Source organism: Anguilla anguilla, chromosome 6 (assembly GCF_013347855.1).
Source record: "Anguilla anguilla isolate fAngAng1 chromosome 6, fAngAng1.pri, whole genome shotgun sequence".
Lineage (NCBI taxonomy): Eukaryota > Metazoa > Chordata > Actinopteri > Anguilliformes > Anguillidae > Anguilla > Anguilla anguilla.
This window is the reverse complement of record NC_049206.1, coordinates 5868521-5888116: the sequence shown is the minus strand read 5'-3', so window position 1 is coordinate 5888116 and position 19596 is coordinate 5868521. Positions and strand designations below refer to the sequence as shown.

Genomic DNA, 19596 nt, shown 5'->3' with positions numbered 1-19596 from the left:
GACGCTTGCAAACAGAAATACACATACAGAACTACATTCCTTGTTTCCTTTTTTTTATTGGTTTTACTTTTTTATCAGCAGAAAAGGCAGGTTTTTCTTTGCATGTGGCACACACTGCAGGCAGATTTACTTCGAACTGAACTTCATTTCCTGTAGGGGCAGTGCACCCTCTGGTGGCCAAGAGGGTGTAAAAATCCAGCTTGTGTAGAGCTGGCGATTGGGTGGGAATCCTATATTAGGCAACCAGTTAGGGTTAGGCTTTAGTGGAATGAAAACCAGTCGCTCTTTGGCCCAACCCCTCAGCACCAGACACACACACACACCCTACTTTAGGTAACAAACACATGGAAATCAATGGACATACAGAACCAAAGCGCAACACCATCTCAGAATTAAGATCCATAAATACAGAAGGGAAAAATTAAGACAAACATTTCTTACAATTTAAATTCCATTTTGTACAGCTGTGGAATAAAGTTACTGTCGTCTTCTCAGTGGTCGCTTCCTGGACGTGTACAAGACTTAAGAGGTGTACTATTCCCAATAGGAAACAAACCAAAAAAAAAAACACCTTTTAAAAAAAACAAATCCCCCTAGAATAAAGAGGACATTATTTGCAATTAGACTGGAATCATGTACAGAGAAGGCAAAGTAGAGTCCAACATGGTCAAGGATAGATGCATAATTGGAATCACAGATCTTTTAAAAAACAGGATTACAAAATTGTGCGAGACTTTGACTCTTTGATCGTGGGTCCCAGATTGGAATGCAGGATTGTAACTCGTATGGCTTTCTAAACGCGTGCTTTTGGTTCCACTTTTAAGGCACAGGGAGGGTGGGCACAGCGACCTGGCGTGGCCAAAAACTCGAGAAAACAAACAAACAAACAAAACAAAAAGAAAAAAAAAACAGAAGAAGGAGGATGTTTGGGGGCTGGAGCCTCGCCAGGCCTGGGGTATCCATCAGGAAGGCAGAGTGAGGGATGCTGGTGGGAGATGACCGGGAGACAGGTGGAGGACAGGCGGACAGGTGGGGGCCTCCATCTTACATTCCCATCCGGATGCTCTGGATGATCTGGAATATTGCTGTGTGAGGGGAGTAACAATGAAAAGGCTTTAAAAACAAACAAAACACACCGAAAAATGATCTCAGGTCAACGCTGGCAGTGCAGTACGACGGTGAGGGATCTGAGGGCCTGTAGCACAATGCGGGATTACCGAGTTAGCAGGGTAACTGCACAGAGTAAAACCCGGAACAGCTCTTTTTACTTCAGTCCATGTTCCAGATATGGGACGGTTCCAGGTTTTACTCAACTCAGTAATCCTGGGGGGTATTTATCAAAGCAGGCTTACCGAGTTAGCTGAAAAACCGCACAGAGTAAAATCCGGAACAGCACTTTTTACTTCAGTCCATTTGGTTTTACTCAGTGCAGTTACCCAGCTCAGTAATCCTGCTTTGTGAGGCAGAACCCTGGGCTTGTAAACTGGAACCCAAGGGCTGCGGGTTTGATTCCCAGCTTAGAGCAAGGTACTTAGCCTGAATTACTTCAGTGTGTATCCAGCAGCATACATGGATGCTGGGTATTTAAAAAAAATAATTTAAAAAAAAAAAAAAAAAAAAACATTAAATTGTGCAACTCTCTGTGCATAAGAGCATCTGTCATACACCAGTAATGTAACATCAGCACCAGCATAACGGCAGCATAGAGGATGACCTGGAGCCTGTGTCACAAAGCCGAGTTAGCTGGGTAACTGCACTGAGCGAAACCCAGAACCCTCCAGAATCTGGAATATGGACTGAGGTAAGGAGAGCTGTCCTGGGCTTCACTTAGTGCAGTTACACAGGTGACCGGGCGATCCCGCTTTGTCATACAGGCCGCTGACGTGGGCTCGAGGCAAAGCGCGAGCGCTAAATCAGTGCTTTCTCCACTGCGGAGTGCCGCGCGACAGAGACCTCGGGACGACTTTCTCAGCGACGGCCTGCTGTGAGTGTCTGTGAGTGTCTCTTGGTAAAAACCTCACTTTCCAAGGCGAATAATCAAACTCTCCTACTACGCGGCAAGGAATGGAGGGGGGTGGGGGTGGGGGTGGGGGGAGAGGGGGAGGATCGGAGCTCTCCGGAAAATAAATCTGCAAATGTCAAACCCGACAGACTGTGGCGAGGAACATGGGCCTGGCCGCGGACGTCACACGCAGCGCATTTGCCAACAGACACCCACACATACACAGCACAACCTACGGTGTTGCGCAATCCCTGAGTCATAACCTGTGCCCAGTAACCAAGTGCCTGCCTATAAAAAAAGAGTTTGTTCCATGTTTCCGTTGTGGTCTGGGGAGCAGAACTTCCAGCACAACAGAAACTAACCCAGAGTCTCCTGGAATGTACGGGTCCGGAGGAATGGAGTATACAAAGGCGTTTAGTATCATGTAAAACTGTTAAAGTGAGGGGGCGAAAAAAACTGTAATTTGTCGCTGTCAACAAGTGGCTTTGTACAAGGTCAGTGAGATACCTGTGCGAGAAAACACACACCTGTGCGCTACATGTGCGCGAGAACAGATACAGCTCCCGTATCAGACTGCACTGGGGACGTTATCGGCCTTATCGCAAACCCCCAATATAAACACGAAAAACGCAGGTTTTTTTTTTCTTTTTCTAGGAACAAACTTCATAACAGCTATGCCCTCGCCATTTGACCAGAAAACGTGTTCTTCCTACGTCTGATCTGGCCACTTTGCCGGCCACCTGACATCTCCAAAGATTTTAATGCTGCAAATTTAATCCCACAGAACAACCCCTTAGGGGACGTCACACGCAACGTAGGTAACTAAGTTATACTGCAAATTGTAATATAAGCAAATTGCTACTTTTTTTAATCACGACTTGGATCTACGTTGTCGTAGCTACAGCAGTTCTCTCTGAGTGGCCGTGCACCTGTTTGCCCTTAATTCTACAAAGGCACACCAAAGACGGCGGTATGTATAGGCAAACACGATGTATCCAAAATTAAAGGCAGCATCGCAAGACTTTTCCAATTATTTCACTGGAATAAATAAGCCTACTTAACCAGGCTGACCCAAACACACCATTGGATCGGACGCGGGGCGGGGGCAATGGACTTTGTACAGTTCTGACTATTAGTATTTGCTCATTTGGTTTGGATGGGTTAGCTACCTGGCTATTTGGCTTAGGTTCACTCACCTGATCCACATACAACGAAGATGAAAAGCGCCAGAAGCCAGGGTCCAACTGACACTTTGTCATCCTGGGCGTTTCTCTGTGGGAAATAAATAATAATAATCAAGAAACATTGAAGTGAATTTAATTGGTTAAAAATAAAACCCTATTGTTCACAGATCCGCAGCGATATCAAGCAGAAAATCACAAATTAAGATAGGCCAGATAGGCAAGACCGTCGCGAGTAATGACTTGATAGGAATCGACACCAACATGCTACACTTTGTCCCTTCAGTCAGGGAGCTAGCCAAATATCTGACGGTAGCAAACGCAAGGCGCACGTCAAAGTTGAAACATTCTTTTAGTGTAACCAATTCACCAAGGTAACAGAGACTTACGAGTTCATATTATTAACTCCACGTTAACTTTCCGGAGTTAAACAATAGGCTACATTCCAGCAATATTTAAGATCAAGCATCAACAGCAAATATGATAGCTTGTAACCTAACCAGACATACGAACATCGCGGACCTTCTGTCTCAAATGATAAATCAAATAAACCTGCTAGCCAATACACGGTAATCTGATAACTATAAAGGCACATCTTGTTCATAAGCTTAATAAAAACTGACCAGCTGAAACGAAATGGCTAAAGCGGAGTTAAAGCCACGTTCATCACTGACCACTAAGGAAACTGCACCCGATATCACCCCAAAACTTACCGTAGTTTTGGCCACGTTTCCTCTCTGCGTTATGTTTTTGCTGTGTTTCTCGTTGGCCATGCGAATTCTCTGTTTTGCTACCATTTTTCCGGGTCTGGATGGGCACTCGTAATTGCAGCGAAACTGAAAAGATGTTAAGGTTGTGTCACCAGATTTTAACTCGGTAGCAAACGGTATCCGCGAAAGAGTGACAAAGCCGACTGAAATGTCTACGTATACACAAACTTAGGCCCTACCCCTAGACGACGAAACTCCTTAGTCTTGGCAAATTTGTATCTTTCCGCACGCCTGGGCCGCAATATAGTCCGCTTTTCATAGACCTCAGTTTTTCATTTGCCTACTATACCGTAAAAGCTTTCATTTCGGCATCATCATCTGAGCCACGATCTGATATGTGTGTGATTTTTAAAGTAAACATATTTAACGAGGTAGCCAATGTTGCAGACATCTCTCAGAAAGAGTTTTAAGGCCACCTCACACAGCCTGTTGATGTCCATTTCTCCGAGATAAACAATAATAAGAATCTGTATTGATCTCCTCTCTAAATGATCTATTATCTTTATAATTTTCCTTTAACAATGTCATGTACACACTAAAGGTTTATAAGATGTGTTATATGTTCAACCACAAATGGCTGAAGCACACACTCTTGTCACCAGGTGTTAACTGCCAGCACATTGAAAATAATGTACTCTGCGTGTATATTAACAATAAAAAACCCTAATGTATTTGTGTATTTGCTCTTACAATAAAACAACCAAGAATAAGAACCATAGCCTACTTAACAGTAATTGAACAAGGCAAAACCAATTACACTCTCAGAAAAAAAGGGTTATTTGGCTTGTTTTCATCGGGAATTATTTTAGGTATTTATGGGACCCTCTGTGGTAGGTGTGCAAAGTTTAAAAATTCCCTGACTGAACCCCCCCTCCCCAAAAAAGAGCCCTTGAACTAGATAGGGTTCCTCTACAGAGACACAGAGAGGCCTTTTGGAACTCTTTCTTGATTTCCACAGACAACTGAAAACCTTGACAAAACGGCAAGCAATATAAATGGTTTGCAGCCTGCGGTATGGCTATTGAATAATGCAAAGGATGTCCAGAGAGCAGTTATGTGAACAGAATTAGTTTAACAAATTAGACGTTGCAGGCTAACAGTACATATAACTTGGTGATTAAGATAATGACGGCATCGCGCACATCTTTCTATCTTATTGTTCAGCTGTACGATATGTAATTAAAGCCCATTATTTGAAATGAATTTGGGTGGCGGGGGGACATAACTGAACACATATTACAAATGTGTAAACGTATAAGAACAAATTGATATAACTGTGCCGTTAGTGAGAACAAATTGATATTATTGGAACGTTGTTATATCTACTTAAGAAAAGGGCTCACGCACATAGAAAAATATTAACATTTGATAGATGCCTCCATGTTCCCTCTTCACCTGTGGCAAGTCGGCAAGAAAGGGTACCCGTTCGCGATCCAGTGGACTGATATCACGTCGCTTCCTATGGTGATGCGGTCTCTGCCAGGATTTGTCGACGTGTTTCTCTCCCGTGGCTGTATCTGTCACGTGGTGCCATTATTGCACTTATCTGTTTGGGCAAGAGGTGTCGCTGCGGAGTTAACAGAAGGAAGAAATGGGTCGTCTCCGTCGTTATCGTGCAGTTCAGTGATTCTCAGTCTCGGTCCTGGGGTACCAGTTGTGTGTACATGCCCCCGCCAAGGCGTAACTTGACGGGATGGCATACCTGCCATCCCAATATGCTGGTCTTCGTTCCAGCTACGCGTTCAACAAGCTGTTAATTTTTTTTTGTGTTTAGAGTGATTATTGTATATATATTTAATCAATACGATCCCAACTGGTGAAAATGTGGACGCATGCCCCCTAAATCTAACCATCTGGAAGATAATGAAGAATTCAAAGACCAAGCAAACGATAACAAGTCAAACATGCACTGTGTTAACATAACTAAGAAAAAAATATGACAGACTTTAAACACGTATTCAGCAACCTAATTAAAAGTATAATAATTCGCTTCATTTTTTAAATTGATCAGTTAAACATTTTATTAACTTTTTTTGTGTCGTTGCACTATGAGCTCAATCTGAACAAGGGACTTTTTCATTCTTCATGGCATGCGTAGCTATTTCTGACATAACTTGTTTTAAGATGATAAATAATCCCTCTAAACATGAAAAGCGTAGGCCTAATTCAAAAAGACGTGGACTTGTACTTTGGATTTGTAATTGTTAATAAGAATTGACCTGAAGTGGTCAGAGCCATTGATGGCGAACAGTCGGTAAAAGATTGATTACAACTGATGAAATGTCAATTGATCCGGCTGGTTTTAACAGTGTCATTAGAAATGCAAGAGCAATGCCGCGAGTCTGTGTTTACTGTCAGTGTTACTCATTAACTCACCCGAGCCCACAAAAAACCGTCCATAACAAAATCACTGGCGACTTTGACCTCATATATTTCGCGGTCAGATCGCAGGCGTGAATCTCCACCCAACTGAACTTGGACAGTTTTTCCTGCAAAATCTGCAAATATTCTTATCCAGATATATTAAAGGTAGTAGGCCTAAATGTGCCCTTCTGTGGTTCTCATACACAATGTAGTCACAGCAACAGATATACATCATATTCAATTGAGTCGCTTTCCGCATCAGAGACTACTATACCCAAAGTTCATAGCCTTCACGTTAAATCTGACGTATTACGTGATCCTTTCTTGCGTCACGGCGTGTAGCTCAACAGAGTTCAGAAAGCGCTCAGTCACAGACCCGAGAAGAAATCGGAATAGAATGGAGAAACGGTGGCTGTCCTTTTCACTCCTGTTCTTAGGAGTCTTTTCTCTGTATTGCGCCTCCGCTGATAACGGCGGTGTTAAAAAATTGAAGATGCAGTTTGCCACAGGACCACTTCTCAAATTCCAGATTTGGTAAGAGAAGGGAAATTAAAAATACGAACGTAGACTGGTTGGGTGTTCATGCTGGCTAACGTTAGCCGGGGTTGGCTAGTGGCAGGAAGAGACTAGGCCGACACAAATGTGAAGATAGTTTGCTACCTAGCTAACACTGTAGATGTATTTATAAATTATATTTTGCTCTCTGATCTTGCAATATCAGACAAAGACAGCGTTTCGCTGAATAAAGCAGCTGGCTACCTATTTATCTAGATTGTACTTTCGTTTTCACCAATGAATGTTCAAAGAAATAGCAAGTTTGCCGATGTACCGAGCCAGCTAGCGTTAGCCAACAGAATTTGGAAGCGTGTCCTTGCAATGGTAAACTGGTTTTCCACAGTTTAACCATCTAGCTTTTAGTTAGCTATCATTGTAATCTCGTCATTTTATCTCTTGATTTAATCCATCTGTAATCTTCTGAGCGAGTTCACTGGCTTAGTCTGAGGACGTAGGGCAGATGGTCCTGAACCATAGTCAATAACGCACAGGATGACGATATCCCATTGCGTGTTGGCGATTTAACTTAATAGGTCACATGCGTGTCATACGCGCACTTATTGCAGTATGTGTACGTTTTTGATATTAGGAGAGGTTGTGTTTGGCTACTTGCGTGCGCGTGTGTGTCTACGCAAGAGTGGACTCGCTCGCTCTCAGCATATGTGAATTATATTTATGACTGTGTACTGTGTGTAAATTATGTGTGTGTGAACTATATGTATGTAATGTGTGTGTTATGCTCTTCTCTGTCCTCTTCAGCATCTCCTGAGGGTACAAGCGGGTGTTTGAGGAGTACATGCAGGTCCTGAACCAGCGGTACCCAGACATCCGCATCGAGGGGGAGAACTACCTGCCCCTCCCCATCTATCAGTGAGTGGCTTTGCCCAGTGCTATGGCAACAGTCTCCAGGCCAACTGCACATGCACGGGACAGAAAAGATTTATCAAGTTTTGGTTGCCCACAACACAAGACATGTGAGCGATTTAGCGGGTGAACGGGTGTTAAGTCTTTTGCACTTGCTGTCTGCAGGCACGTTGCGTCCTTCCTCTCGGTGTTCAAGCTGGCTTTGATAGGGCTGATCGTTCTGGGGAAGGACCCCTTCCACTTCCTCGGCATGCAGACTCCCGGGCTGTGGGCCTGGGGCCAGGAGAACAAGGTGAGAGGTCGTCGCCGCGGCGACACGGGCAGGTGGCGTCTGCGGGGGGGGGGGGGGGGGGGGCGTCGGGGGCGACAGAGTGGAACTGTAGCAGTCGCAGTAGGGGTGGGTTGTCACGGCAGCCTCAGCGCTGGAGTCAGAGTAACGAAGGAGGGCGAAGCTCATTTTTAACGCTCCACGTGCGAGGGTTAGGTCTGGACCCGGTTACATCAACCTTGTTTATCCATTAATGGTGTCCCTGTGGTGGCCGACCTCACCGGCCCTCGTCTTCTCGGCCGTGGCGGTTAGTAACGTGGACTGCTCAAGCCTGAGCATGTTCAGACTGGTTCTGACTGGTTCAGTCTGGTTCTGACTGGTTTGGACTGGTTCGGCCTGCCCCACCAGTGAGGTACCACTGGCTCATTTGCCATCTGACTCTTATAACCCCCCATTTACACCAGGCCGGTTTGTGTGAGTCAGTGTGCGGTCCAGCTGGTTTTCCCATGATCCTTTTCTGTCGCGGCCTCTGCCAGCCCAGCTTCTGTTACTCGCACTGTGACAGGCTTACGGGCTGGGTGGGACAGACAGGCCTCAGAGCCGCGATATTCCCAGCGTTATTTGAGCTGAGAACTTCGGTCCACTGTAAACGAAGTTTACTCCAGGCTGAACTCTTCAGTGTGAGGGCACGGTTGCCGATCAGCACGGCTGGAAAATGTGAAGTCCGTCTCCGGGCGAACGTGAGCCCTGACACCGCGCCCGAGCGGCGGCGCCTTGGCGGTTTGCGTTCGGCGTGATGCGCCGCGCTCCCTCTCTGACCGCGCCTGACGCGCGGAGAGAGGCCGCCGCCACCATCCTCACGCGAGCCCGGGTTCCTCTCCCGAGGGGGGCCAAGGTGTTGGTGGCTCTCGCTCCACTGCGATGCCTCCGCTGTTAAAATCGGTGCCCCCCCCAGTGGACTGGTTACCATGGCGCTAGTTACTCTAACCCAAACATAAATGGGCCTGCGCAAGTGTTTCTTTTTTTGTTGTTGCTGCGCGTTTTCTTTTTAAACTCAAGGGTGCTTGTCGCACAAGCCTACTTGGTAACAGTAAGGAATAGCAGACTGTAGATGGTGAAATTTCTGATTTCGAGCCTCTTCACCTTTCATTGGCTCTTCAGTACGTATTTCCCCATGGTTTTAACCCTTTAAGGTGTGAGATCACAGTATGTGATTATAATGTTCTTAACTGAACATTCTAATGCTGATGTCACAATCACTGCTGGTAACTGAAAACACTGGAGGTCTAGAGTTGGAGTTCTGAAGAAAAAAAAAAAAACATTCCAAAAAACAAAATACTCTTAAAGCGTACTGTGAGTGTATTTACTGTAAGTCTGCCCAGCAGATTGTTTATGTCAGTTACTGTAGGAAATATGTTGCTTCCATCGGAGTGTGCCCTCGTAGGCAGTGCTTAATTAGGAGTGACACTTGTGTTGTTCTTTAGCAAAGCCCACACAGGTCTCAATGCAATAATGTGTCCGTTTCTCTGGCAGATCTATGCTTGTATGATGGTGTTCTTCTTCAGTAACATGCTTGAAAACCACTGCATGTCGACGGGCGCCTTTGAAATCACACTGAATGGTAAGTCACGTGGTTCTTTCTTCCGAGTTGTGACTTGCAAGCTTTGCGTTTTTTTTTTTGGTTTTTTTTTTGTGGGAATCGGAAAGGTGAACTGATGAAGTTTACCGAGGGATTCTGTGCTTCTGTGAATTGGTAAGATGCCATCAGATGAACGTACTGACGCATGCTAAAGTCGTACCTGTCAATTTGTGCAGCATTTAAGCGCTGGATGTGGGGAGTGATGTTTTAGTCTGTTATTGCATTAGCTTGCTATAGCCCCCACCTATACGGAAGAGGGGGGGAAAAAAAGTGTATTTGTGAGCAGGCAGACTCTAACCTCCTCAGTCTCTCTCTCTGCAGTCCTGCTGTAACCTGTATCCCGTGCAGACGTGTATTAAGTTCACTGTCCTTGTGCCTCTGTGCCTGTATGGCGCATAAACCTCTGTGCTGATGTGCTTTAACCTCAGTGTGCGTGTGCTTACACAGGCACTGTTAGCATCCTCCTGCGCAGACGTACCCTAGTCTGTGTCCCTCTGCGCAGACGTACCCTAGTCTGTGTCCCTCTGCGCAGACGTACCCTAGTCTGTGTCCCTCTGCGCAGACGTACCCTAGTCTGTGTCCCTCTGCACAGACGTACCCTAGTCTGTGTCCCTCTGCGCAGACGTACCCTAGTCTGTGTCCCTCTGCGCAGACGTACCCTAGTCTGTGTCCCTCTGCGCAGACGTACCCTAGTCTGTGTCCCTCTGCGCAGACGTACCCTAGTCTCTGTCCCTCTGCGCAGACGTACCCTAGTCTCTGTCCCTCTGCGCAGACGTACCCTAGTCTGTGTCCCTCTGCGCAGACGTACCCTAGTCTGTGTCCCTCTGCGCAGACGTACCCTAGTCTGTGTCCCTCTGCGCAGACGTACCCTAGTCTGTGTCCCTCTGCTCAGACGTACCCTAGTCTGTGTCCCTCTGCACAGACGTACCCTAGTCTGTGTCCCTCTGCGCAGACGTACCCTAGTCTGTGTCCCTCTGCGCAGACGTACCCTAGTCTGTGTCCCTCTGCGCAGACGTACCCTAGTCTCTGTCCCTCTGCGCAGACGTACCCTAGTCTCTGTCCCTCTGCGCAGACGTACCCTAGTCTGTGTCCCTCTGCGCAGACGTACCCTAGTCTGTGTCCCTCTGCGCAGACGTACCCTAGTCTGTGTCCCTCTGCGCAGACGTACCCTAGTCTGTGTCCCTCTGCGCAGACGTACCCTAGTCTGTGTCCCTCTGCGCAGACGTACCCTAGTCTGTGTCCCTCTGCGCAGACGTACCCTAGTCTGTGTCCCTCTGCGCAGACGTACCCTAGTCTGTGTCCCTCTGCGCAGACGTACCCTAGTCTGTGTCCCTCTGCGCAGACGTACCCTAGTCTGTGTCCCTCTGCGCAGACGTACCCTAGTCTGTGTCCCTCTGCGCAGACGTACCCTAGTCTCTGTCCCTCTGCGCAGACGTACCCTAGTCTGTGTCCCGCTGCGCAGACGTACCCTAGTCTGTGTCCCGCTGCGCAGACGTACCCTAGTCTCTGTCCCTCTGCGCAGACGTGCCAGTGTGGTCCAAGCTGGAGTCCGGCCACCTGCCCTCCATGCAGCAGCTGGTCCAGATCCTGGAGAACGAGATGAAGATGAACGTGCACATGGACGCTCTTCCGAACCAGCGCTCCTAGCCCAGATCCCCCGATCCTGGCGGCCTGCGACCCCCTCAGCCCGTACGTCCGCCTCCCCTCCCCCCAGCTCCCACCCCCCTGGCTGGTCCTGGGGTGTCCGGTCTTGTCCGGTGTGGGTGCAGCACTGCCACATCTGATGATCTTTAGTACTCTGAATAGTTGAATTTGATTAGGTGATTCATTGCTTGGATAGAGCAAAAAAACCTCCACCCACGTTGGCCTTTTTCGGCTGAGACTGTACACCCCATGGGCTTAACGTCACTTTTTCACATTGCAGTACCTTGGCCTAGCAGTCGCTCTTATGCAGAGTGACTTACAAATAAAGGCGCACTCAGTGTGTTTATAAGTGCAGCAGTGGCACCACCTACTGACTGCCGTCCTCAGCTCTCCATAGTAACAGTGTCTCGATATGCTCTGCTGTTTCAGTGCGTTTGCAGTGAGCCTCTGTTTAATCATCTCTCTCTCTCTCTCCCCCTCTCCTCCCTCTCTTTCTCCCCCCTCCCCCCTCTCTCTCCCCCTCTCCCTCTCTGTCCCTCTTCCCCCCCTCCCTCCCCTTCTCTCGCTCTCCCCCTCTCCTCCCTCTCTTTCTCCCCTCCTCCCTCTCTCTCTCCCCCTTCCCCCCTCCCTCTCTCCCCCTCTCTCTCCCTCTTCCCCCCCCTCCCCTTCCCCCCTCCCTCTCTCTCCCTCTTCCCCCCCTCCCTCCCCTTCTCTCTCCCCTCCCTCCCTCTCTCCCCCCTCCCCCCCCCCCCTCCCTCCCTCCCTCCCTCTCTCTCCTCCCCCCCCCCCCCCCCCCCTCCGCCATGCTGCTGCAGGTTCGAGGCGGGCGTGTCCACAGGCGGTGAGTCGATGCTTATGAAGGTCTGCACCGAAGGCAGGTTTTACTGCGGGTGCGGGCCGGATGTCCTGATCGGCCCTCGCTGAGCCTGAGGACGTGCCCTCCCCAAACGGGACGGGGGTCCACCCCTCTGGGATGGCTTTTTTTTTTTTTTAAACTACTGCTGCCTGTTTGGTGCAATAATTCTGTAAAGAGTTTTTTTTTTTTTGTTTTTTTTTTTGCCCCCCCCCCCCCCCCCCCCGGCCCCAGTAATCTCAGCTCTGCCATTGCCCCACATCCCCATTGGTTGTGTTTTATATTTTTCAGTTAAGGAAGATCTACAAAAATAACACGAATAACCCAAATCAGCCAGATCATAATTATTTAAATACTTTGAATTTGTATTTACTTTACAACTTGATTTAGTTTGATTTACTTCGCTATTGTAATGTTTCATATTTGTTTTTATAGCCAAATGTTTAACTGAGAGAGTAAATAAAATTGATTATGACTAACTGGAAACTGCAGTTGTCCTGTATTTTAATCCAGCTTTATTTCTCGAACCAGGCAGTTTTGATGTTTAATATTATGATGTAAGATTATGTATTAGATGTGTTATCGAGCATCGCACACGAGTTGGAATGTAGCCACGTGTGTTTTCAAACCGCTTTTCAACACTGTCCAGCACTGCTAAGTTGCCCTGTCCTGGACTCTTATATATGCTGTAGTGCTGGGGACTGTTGATGGGAAAGCTGACCAATTCTTTGCATCTTTTTGCTTTTATTTTTCAAAAGTGACACACGTCTGTTAAATGATAACTGCTAGTATGAATTGCAGTAATACGCACAAAGCCAGTGTGGACCAATAGATGGAGTTTTTTTTTTTTTTTTTTAAATGTAATTTTACCGTATGCAGTTTGTCATTTCTATTGCCTCAGTGTGGCCTGCACAGGTAACAACGATAACATGCTTGAATGCTTTTGTATTATTCGTGCACATTAACTGATATTTTAGTCCAAAAAACATTTTTAAAAATCATCAGGTGATTATGTTTTTTTTTTCTCTTCTCCTTCTCTTTAGTACATCAGTGGAGAGCGTTTTCATGCAGGTGGTGCAGAGCACAGCAGCAGTGGGTGATGGAGGGATGGAGGGATAGGTGGTAGAGGAATGGAGGGATGGGTGATGGAGAGATGGGTGGTAGAGGAATGGAGGGATGGGTGGTGGAGGAGTCACAGACAGTCTTGCAGACACGCCCGGATGAAGGCCCGGTCCCTCTCCTCCATCTGCAACCTCTGGCTCAGCTCCAGCAGGGCTTTGGCCAGGGAGACGAGGGAGGGGGGCAGTCTGGTTGCCGGGGGTCGCGGGTTCGAAGGGAGCCGCAGGCAGTGATGGAGGAGTCCCAGGGTCCGGTGCAGCCTTACCCGACCTGCCAGGAGGAACACTTCCTCTCTGCTGATGGACTGTCCGTTGGGTGGGGCTGTGGTGCTCGCATCCTTTAGCTGATTGAGAGAGCACACACGCACGCACACACACACACACACACTGAGAATGTGTTTAAAGCTCTCACCTGTACACATTGGGTGTGTAACACTCACCTGTAACACACTGGGTGTGTAACTCACTTGTGCAAACTGGGTGCATAAAACTCATCTGTACACACTGGGTGTTTGCGGGTAACTCTCTCACCTGTACACACTGGGTGTGTAACTCTCACCTGTACACACTGGGTGTGTAACTCACCTGTACACACTGGGTGTGCTCAGGCAACTCCCTCACCTGTACACCGGTGCCCACGCTGAACCTGGCCTGGCAGCCCTTGGTGAGGAAGGTCACAAACATCCTGTCCTGTCCCAGGACGCGGACGCCCACGCTCTGGTTCAGGGACAGGAAGAGGGGCCGCAGGGCAGTGGGCGTGTCCAGGTGCCCGCTCCAGCGCCACCGCCTGACCCGGGCGCCCCTCTCGTCTGAGCACTGGCCTCCCGAAACGTCCATGCTCACCCTGCCCAGTACAGAGAAACCAGACGTGCTCCAAATCAGTTACCTTTACAGAAATCAGTCGAGCTCTGAATCGGTTACTGTTTCAGAAATCAGTCGAGCTCTGAATCGGTTACTGTTTCAGAAATCGGTCAAGCTCTGAATGGGTTACTGTTTCAGAAATCGGTCAAGCTCTGAATGGGTTACTGTTTCAGAAATCGGTCAAGCTCTGAATCGGTTACTGTTTCAGAAATCATACAAGCTCTGAATCGGTCACTGTTACTGAAAGCTTTCAATCAGCTACTGTGCAACACATAAATCCAGTCAAGCTCCACATCACATATTGTTTAACACAGAAATCACAATCAGCCACTGTGTAGCACAGAAATCAGAGAAGCTCTGAATCAGTTTAACAGATAAATCTGTTTTGTGTCAAATCAATTGCTGTGAAAAAGAAAGATCCTGTGTCAGAAACGTGAAGGGGTCCTGCTCACCATACGTTGCCGTTTCCGTGGTAACAGGTGGCCCTGCCGTTGGATTGGAACAGGGCTCGGATGGGTGGATTGGGGGCGTGGTCGTCCTGTACGACGCAGACCATCTCCGCCTTGCCGTCCCCCGCGGTGATGAGAAGGGCCAACCGGCCAGAGGGGTAGCTGTGTCCATGGCGATAAGGACGCTGCACGGGCCAAAATACTGAACACACCCCCCATCCTCATTTCCCAAAACCTGATCTGCTGTACCTCACTCTTCATGGTTTCAACTTCATTCATGTCTTTTGCTTGGTGTAGTAAAGTAGTTGAAACTGCCAATGAGAGCATGTGATAGGCTACTTGAAACTGCCAATGGAAACTGATTGGTCGTTGACAAACGTATTCTTGCGCACGCGCCAGCTGTGATTGGGCTGTTTCCAAGGATACAACACCTGGGCCGAACCGTCTGGAAACACGGTGAGGAACTTGTTCCCGTTGCCGTAGTATTTCTCTCTGAACCCAACGTTCTGCTGCGCAAAAAAAAAAAAAAAAATGAAAACAAAAATTTTAAAAAGATTATTTGTCCAGACATTTGGAGGACAACTTTCTGAAACTTTTTGTTTTTGCTCAAGTTTTGTTTTCTCAAAAGTTCATGTTCTTTCCTGATGAAATAGAGATCAAGAGCTGGCTTTCGGGGAAGAGCAGCACTATCTTAACAGCAGTTCCATCCAGGATTTGATCCCATGACCTTCAGGTATCCCATACAAAATCTTCAGTATTTTTGCTCTAATACTGCAGATATTTCCCATATTGTACTCATGTAAATGCTATTAAATGCTAATAGTCTTAAATTGTAATCGGTGGTGCTTAGCAAAACCCTATAATACAAATCAGTGTCTAATTGGTCTTAAGAATTGGTTCCTAAGCCTTACATGTCAGTCCCAGGTAGAGACTGCTAATCTCTCCCATGTTAATTGCGTGTCTGGCAAATGAGCAAATTCATGCTCTGCTCGTACCTTGTGATGTGCAATGCCGAACCCAAACACCCCCGGGCCCGTCAGGAAGTCCCCCTCTTCATGGTCGAGGTCCTCCACATTCCCAGAGTCCTGAGGGGCGCTCGTGTCCGCCTCCCTCGGCATGCAGCTGGAGAGTTGGAAGCTGATGGTCCTTGTGCCTGTGTGAGTGACAGGAGATTGTGATGTCACAGAGGTGCTGCGTGAATGACAGGAGACTATGATGTCACAGAGGTGCTGCGTGAGTGACAGGAGACTATGATGTCACAGAGGTCCTGCGTGAGTGACAGGAGATTGTGATGTCACAGAGGTCACCCTCCCGGTTGTCCAGGACACACTCACAGCTGTCGCTGGGCACGATGGTGGGGTGAGTTGCCTGGAAGTACTGCTCCATGTCTCTCTCCTGCTGTCTGTGGATGTGGGGAAAAACAGATCAGGGGTGTCCAATCTTATCCAAAAAGGGTTGGCGTGGGTGCTGCTTTTTGTTTTAGCAAATTAGTTAATTTAGTTAATTAATTGAATCAGATGTCATAGTGCTGGGCTAAAACAAAAACCTACACCCCCACCGGCCCTTTGCGGATAAGATTGGACACCCCTGATCTACACTGCTGATTCTGGACCAGCCTCAGCTTTTTACCACACAATGTTTTAGGTCATATTTAAGGCTGAGTTGCCTAATCCTGAGTCAGTTCTTTGCGGGCAGAGTGAAAAACATTAACAGCTTTCTCGCCATGGTTCACAGACTAATTTAGCCACGATGTCATCACTCCCCGCCTCCAGGCCTCGCCTCCTCACCTGTGCTCCTCGTTCTCCCATGCCTTGAAGTTGAGCTCCTCCTCCTTGGTGGGGGCGTAGGGGGGGTTGGGGACCACCTCCTTCCCCTGGCCCAGTGTTTGTAGTAGCAGCCTCCACTCTTGGGCCAGAACCTCCACCAGGTTCTGGGCCTCAGGGCAGCAGAACCGCTGGGGACAGCCAAGAACGGAACGGGGGTCACATGCGGTACCTGGGCTAGCCTTTCAGAGCTCTGACCATATACAAAAGAGACCAAACTCGCCTGATTACCCAAAACCAGGGCTGTCCAATCCTGTTCCTGGAGATCTGCTACTGTCCTGTAGGTTTCTGTTTCAACTGTGAATTGGCACACCTGACTCTACCGAACAGCAGCTCAAAGAGAGATCTCTAGCTTTTGAAATGAGGTGTGCTTTGTCAAGGTTGGGAGTGAAAACGTACTGGACAGTAGATCTCCGGGGACAGGATTGGGCAGCCCTGCCCAAAACCAACTTGAATCCTCTTGAGGGAAACAGAGAAACGTTAAGCAGTCTTGACCCAGGTTCTGTGGAACAAGAGATGCTAACTCGGCCTGCTTGTTAGATAGCGTACAGTGTCCCACCATTGCCCAGCTAATGGCTCAGTGTTTTCAAATTGGCCGTACGGTGGCCTGCAAGGGAACGGTTCAGACGGCTCTCAAGAGAGGGAAGATGACAGGGTGAATGGCCCCGGTGTGAGCAGACTGCTGCATTGCTAGCTTGTGGTTTGTGGTCTGGCAAGGGCCTGTCGGTTAGGGGGCGGGGGGGGGGCTGGTACCCGGGGTCTGGTTTCGGGGGAAGCGCTGCGGTTTACCTCGGGCTCTGCTGCCACGATGCTCAGGTCAGCGACGCCCGGGAAGGGGCGTGCTGGCTGCCCACAGAATTCGCACAGGGCATGTGCGTCTCCCAGCAGCTAAGGGGAATGGGGCCGGAACAAAGAGAGAGAAGCTACTGTGACATCATCATTCAGTGCCAGCCTCGACAGGCAGAGTATCTCTGGATGCAGAGAGGCTTGTTGCCACTGTCTACAAGCGGTTGGAATGAGCCCTGGTCTCGTGTGATTGGACAGAGGACATGGGGAGGAGTACCTGAGGTGGAACTCTCGGGGCGTCCGTCGCTCGGTCCTGTGACTCCTGACGGAACCTCAGCACCGCTGGCATTCCGAGCTGAGGGAGCTGAGCACCGTCTGACACCTACACACAGACACACACACGTGCACACGCACACGCACACACACACACGCACATACATACACACACACACACGCACATACATACACACGCACACACACACACATACACACACACACACACACACACACGCACACGCACACACACACGCACATACATACACATACATACACACACACACACACACACACACACACAGTCATGTACAGATATAGCCAGATGCAAGCAAACCCACAATGGATGACAGACAGACAGACAGACATGGATAGATGGCACATGGGAATATACCTTTTCTGCTGCAGTGTCATGTCAAACATGTGCTGCACGCTTGCTTTAATAAATTGTGTAAAAGTTCCCTTTTTCTTCTTTCTTTATCAGAACCCGGAACTGTGCTCTGGATTTCCTTCGACAGGAAGCTCAGCTGCCTTATCTATGTGCCACAACTCTGCGATTTACTGTCAGGGTTACAGGCGTCACGCGACACTGCATCCTTACGTGGTTTATCACTGAAGAGCAGCAGATCTCTCTCTGTTTCTTATCTGAGCAGGTAGGCAGAGAATCTGAAGACAAAAAAAACACAAAAATATCCACTGAGATACGCTGCATCATACTACAACTCAGATCTTCCACGAGCTGCCTCTGCAGGAGGCGTCTTTAGGGAACGTCTTGGGCCTGAAAACATCACGCGCTTAAATATTTTCATCTACCGCACTGTTGACTTTGACTCTGGGTCCTCGTTTGTGAAAATGTTCCCAGATTTAGATCATTTTCCAAGTCGTGCTTATGCTTTATTTCTGAAAAAATATCAGACTGAGAAAAGTTGCCTACGTTGGGCGTGTGTCCTACTCACCTGTGACAAATAAATCTAAAATGAACTTCAGCTTTATAATTACCATGTCTTGTGAATGTGGCCAATAACAGATTAAAACTGATTATCAATGTCAGGGTTTTAAAGAGCAAACAGTGCAATTTGAGGATTCCCACGCCACCCTGAAATGGGCAGTGCTTCCAAGTAACCAGCAGGTAATTACTTACATCCAGTATAAACTATACAGAGAAATATGATCATATTTTTAATAATTGAACCCCTGATTTGGACAAACTGGGAGAAACTGCAGGCTACCCAGGTCAGGAAAATCTGCCAGGCATTTTGGTAAACCCTGGAAATAGGTCACCTTTCCACAGAACGCTGCCTGAGCACTACATGTATGCAACCTATGCAATTTAACTTGAATACCACCTGGAAATATACCTTATAAATACATATATTCATAACTTTTTTAAAAAAATTTTTTTACTTTAACACCCTAATGAATAAACAAATGTAATCTTAATGCTAATTATTCCTTTTCGCTTTTTCAGAAATCCTCAGCCTGGTCCCGTCCTCATTCATTTTCGCCCTGTTAGAGGCTGGTGCCTCGTTACCTGTACCGGCAGCGGTGGGCGTCTCCCTCTGTTCCCCTGCGCTGGCCTCGGCTGTGACATCATCACCGTGGGCCCCAGATTCGCGGCTCTGGGGAATTCCCGCTTCTTCCTCCATCGCGGGACGTCCCAGACGGTTCGGGCACCCCCCACCCCCACCCCTCACCCTCTCTGTATTGGCAGGCTGTCCTGTAAGATTTTCTCTCCTCCGCAGTCACCTCTACGGTCACGGGTCTCGGTCCATTCAAAGGCACTGCGTGTATGTACAGAAGCATTCCTCCTGCACTGGTCTAGGAAGTTATGTGAAGAGTGCACTGTCCTGCTTAGGTGTTGACAGTATCCTTGGAGATGGAGTGAGGGAGGGAGGGAGGGGGGAGGCGGTGGGGGCTGTGGTTGTTAAGGGTTTTCTATTTCCAATTGGCAACAAGCGGAATGCGGGTTGCAGTCCGCTCAAAAGCAAAGTTCAGACAGATAAGGTGGTTGGCAATGTTTTGGCAGCGAGAGAGACTGTGCATTCTTTCTGCAGTGATTGTGTGTGTGTTCGGCGCCTTTGCCGCTTGATTTCACTTGATTGTTTCACTTATGCTACCTGATTTAGTGTCAGTATGACCTTTTCTT

General features: G+C 48.1%; 3 protein-coding genes across 5 annotated transcripts; 1 reads left to right on the top strand and 2 right to left on the bottom strand.

The window, feature by feature from the left end:
- Nucleotides 1–36: 36 nt before the first annotated feature.
- LOC118230159 (stress-associated endoplasmic reticulum protein 1) lies at nucleotides 37–4122 on the bottom strand. The gene is made up of 3 exons (XM_035422975.1): nucleotides 3897–4122; nucleotides 3199–3274; nucleotides 37–1085 (listed from the first exon to the last, which is right to left on the bottom strand). The coding sequence occupies exons 1-3, from the start codon at nucleotides 3978–3980 to the stop codon at nucleotides 1045–1047; spliced, it is 201 nt and encodes a 66-aa protein (XP_035278866.1). The 5' UTR covers nucleotides 3981–4122; the 3' UTR covers nucleotides 37–1044.
- Nucleotides 4123–6668: 2546 nt separating this feature from the next.
- Nucleotides 6669–12626, top strand: selenot1a (selenoprotein T, 1a). Its single transcript, XM_035424136.1, has 6 exons — nucleotides 6669–6851; nucleotides 7632–7742; nucleotides 7902–8028; nucleotides 9538–9625; nucleotides 11166–11332; nucleotides 12103–12626. The coding sequence occupies exons 1-5, from the start codon at nucleotides 6715–6717 to the stop codon at nucleotides 11288–11290; spliced, it is 588 nt and encodes a 195-aa protein (XP_035280027.1). The 5' UTR covers nucleotides 6669–6714; the 3' UTR covers nucleotides 11291–11332; nucleotides 12103–12626.
- LOC118230807 (glutamate-rich protein 6) lies at nucleotides 12488–19305 on the bottom strand. 3 transcript variants are annotated; one of them, XM_035424134.1, is made up of 11 exons: nucleotides 18982–19305; nucleotides 18052–18116; nucleotides 17455–17559; nucleotides 17181–17279; nucleotides 16356–16522; nucleotides 15903–15970; nucleotides 15564–15721; nucleotides 14995–15074; nucleotides 14572–14730; nucleotides 13880–14102; nucleotides 12488–13602 (listed from the first exon to the last, which is right to left on the bottom strand). In XM_035424134.1, exons 1-11 carry the CDS (start codon nucleotides 19094–19096, stop codon nucleotides 13333–13335), a joined length of 1509 nt encoding a protein of 502 aa, XP_035280025.1. In that variant the 5' UTR covers nucleotides 19097–19305; the 3' UTR covers nucleotides 12488–13332. The 3 variants fall into 3 exon arrangements, with proteins under 3 accessions (XP_035280025.1, XP_035280024.1, XP_035280026.1); XM_035424133.1 differs by having other exon boundaries at nucleotides 14995–15077; nucleotides 18982–19304; XM_035424135.1 differs by having other exon boundaries at nucleotides 14995–15077; nucleotides 18988–19304.
- Nucleotides 19306–19596: the final 291 nt, after the last annotated feature.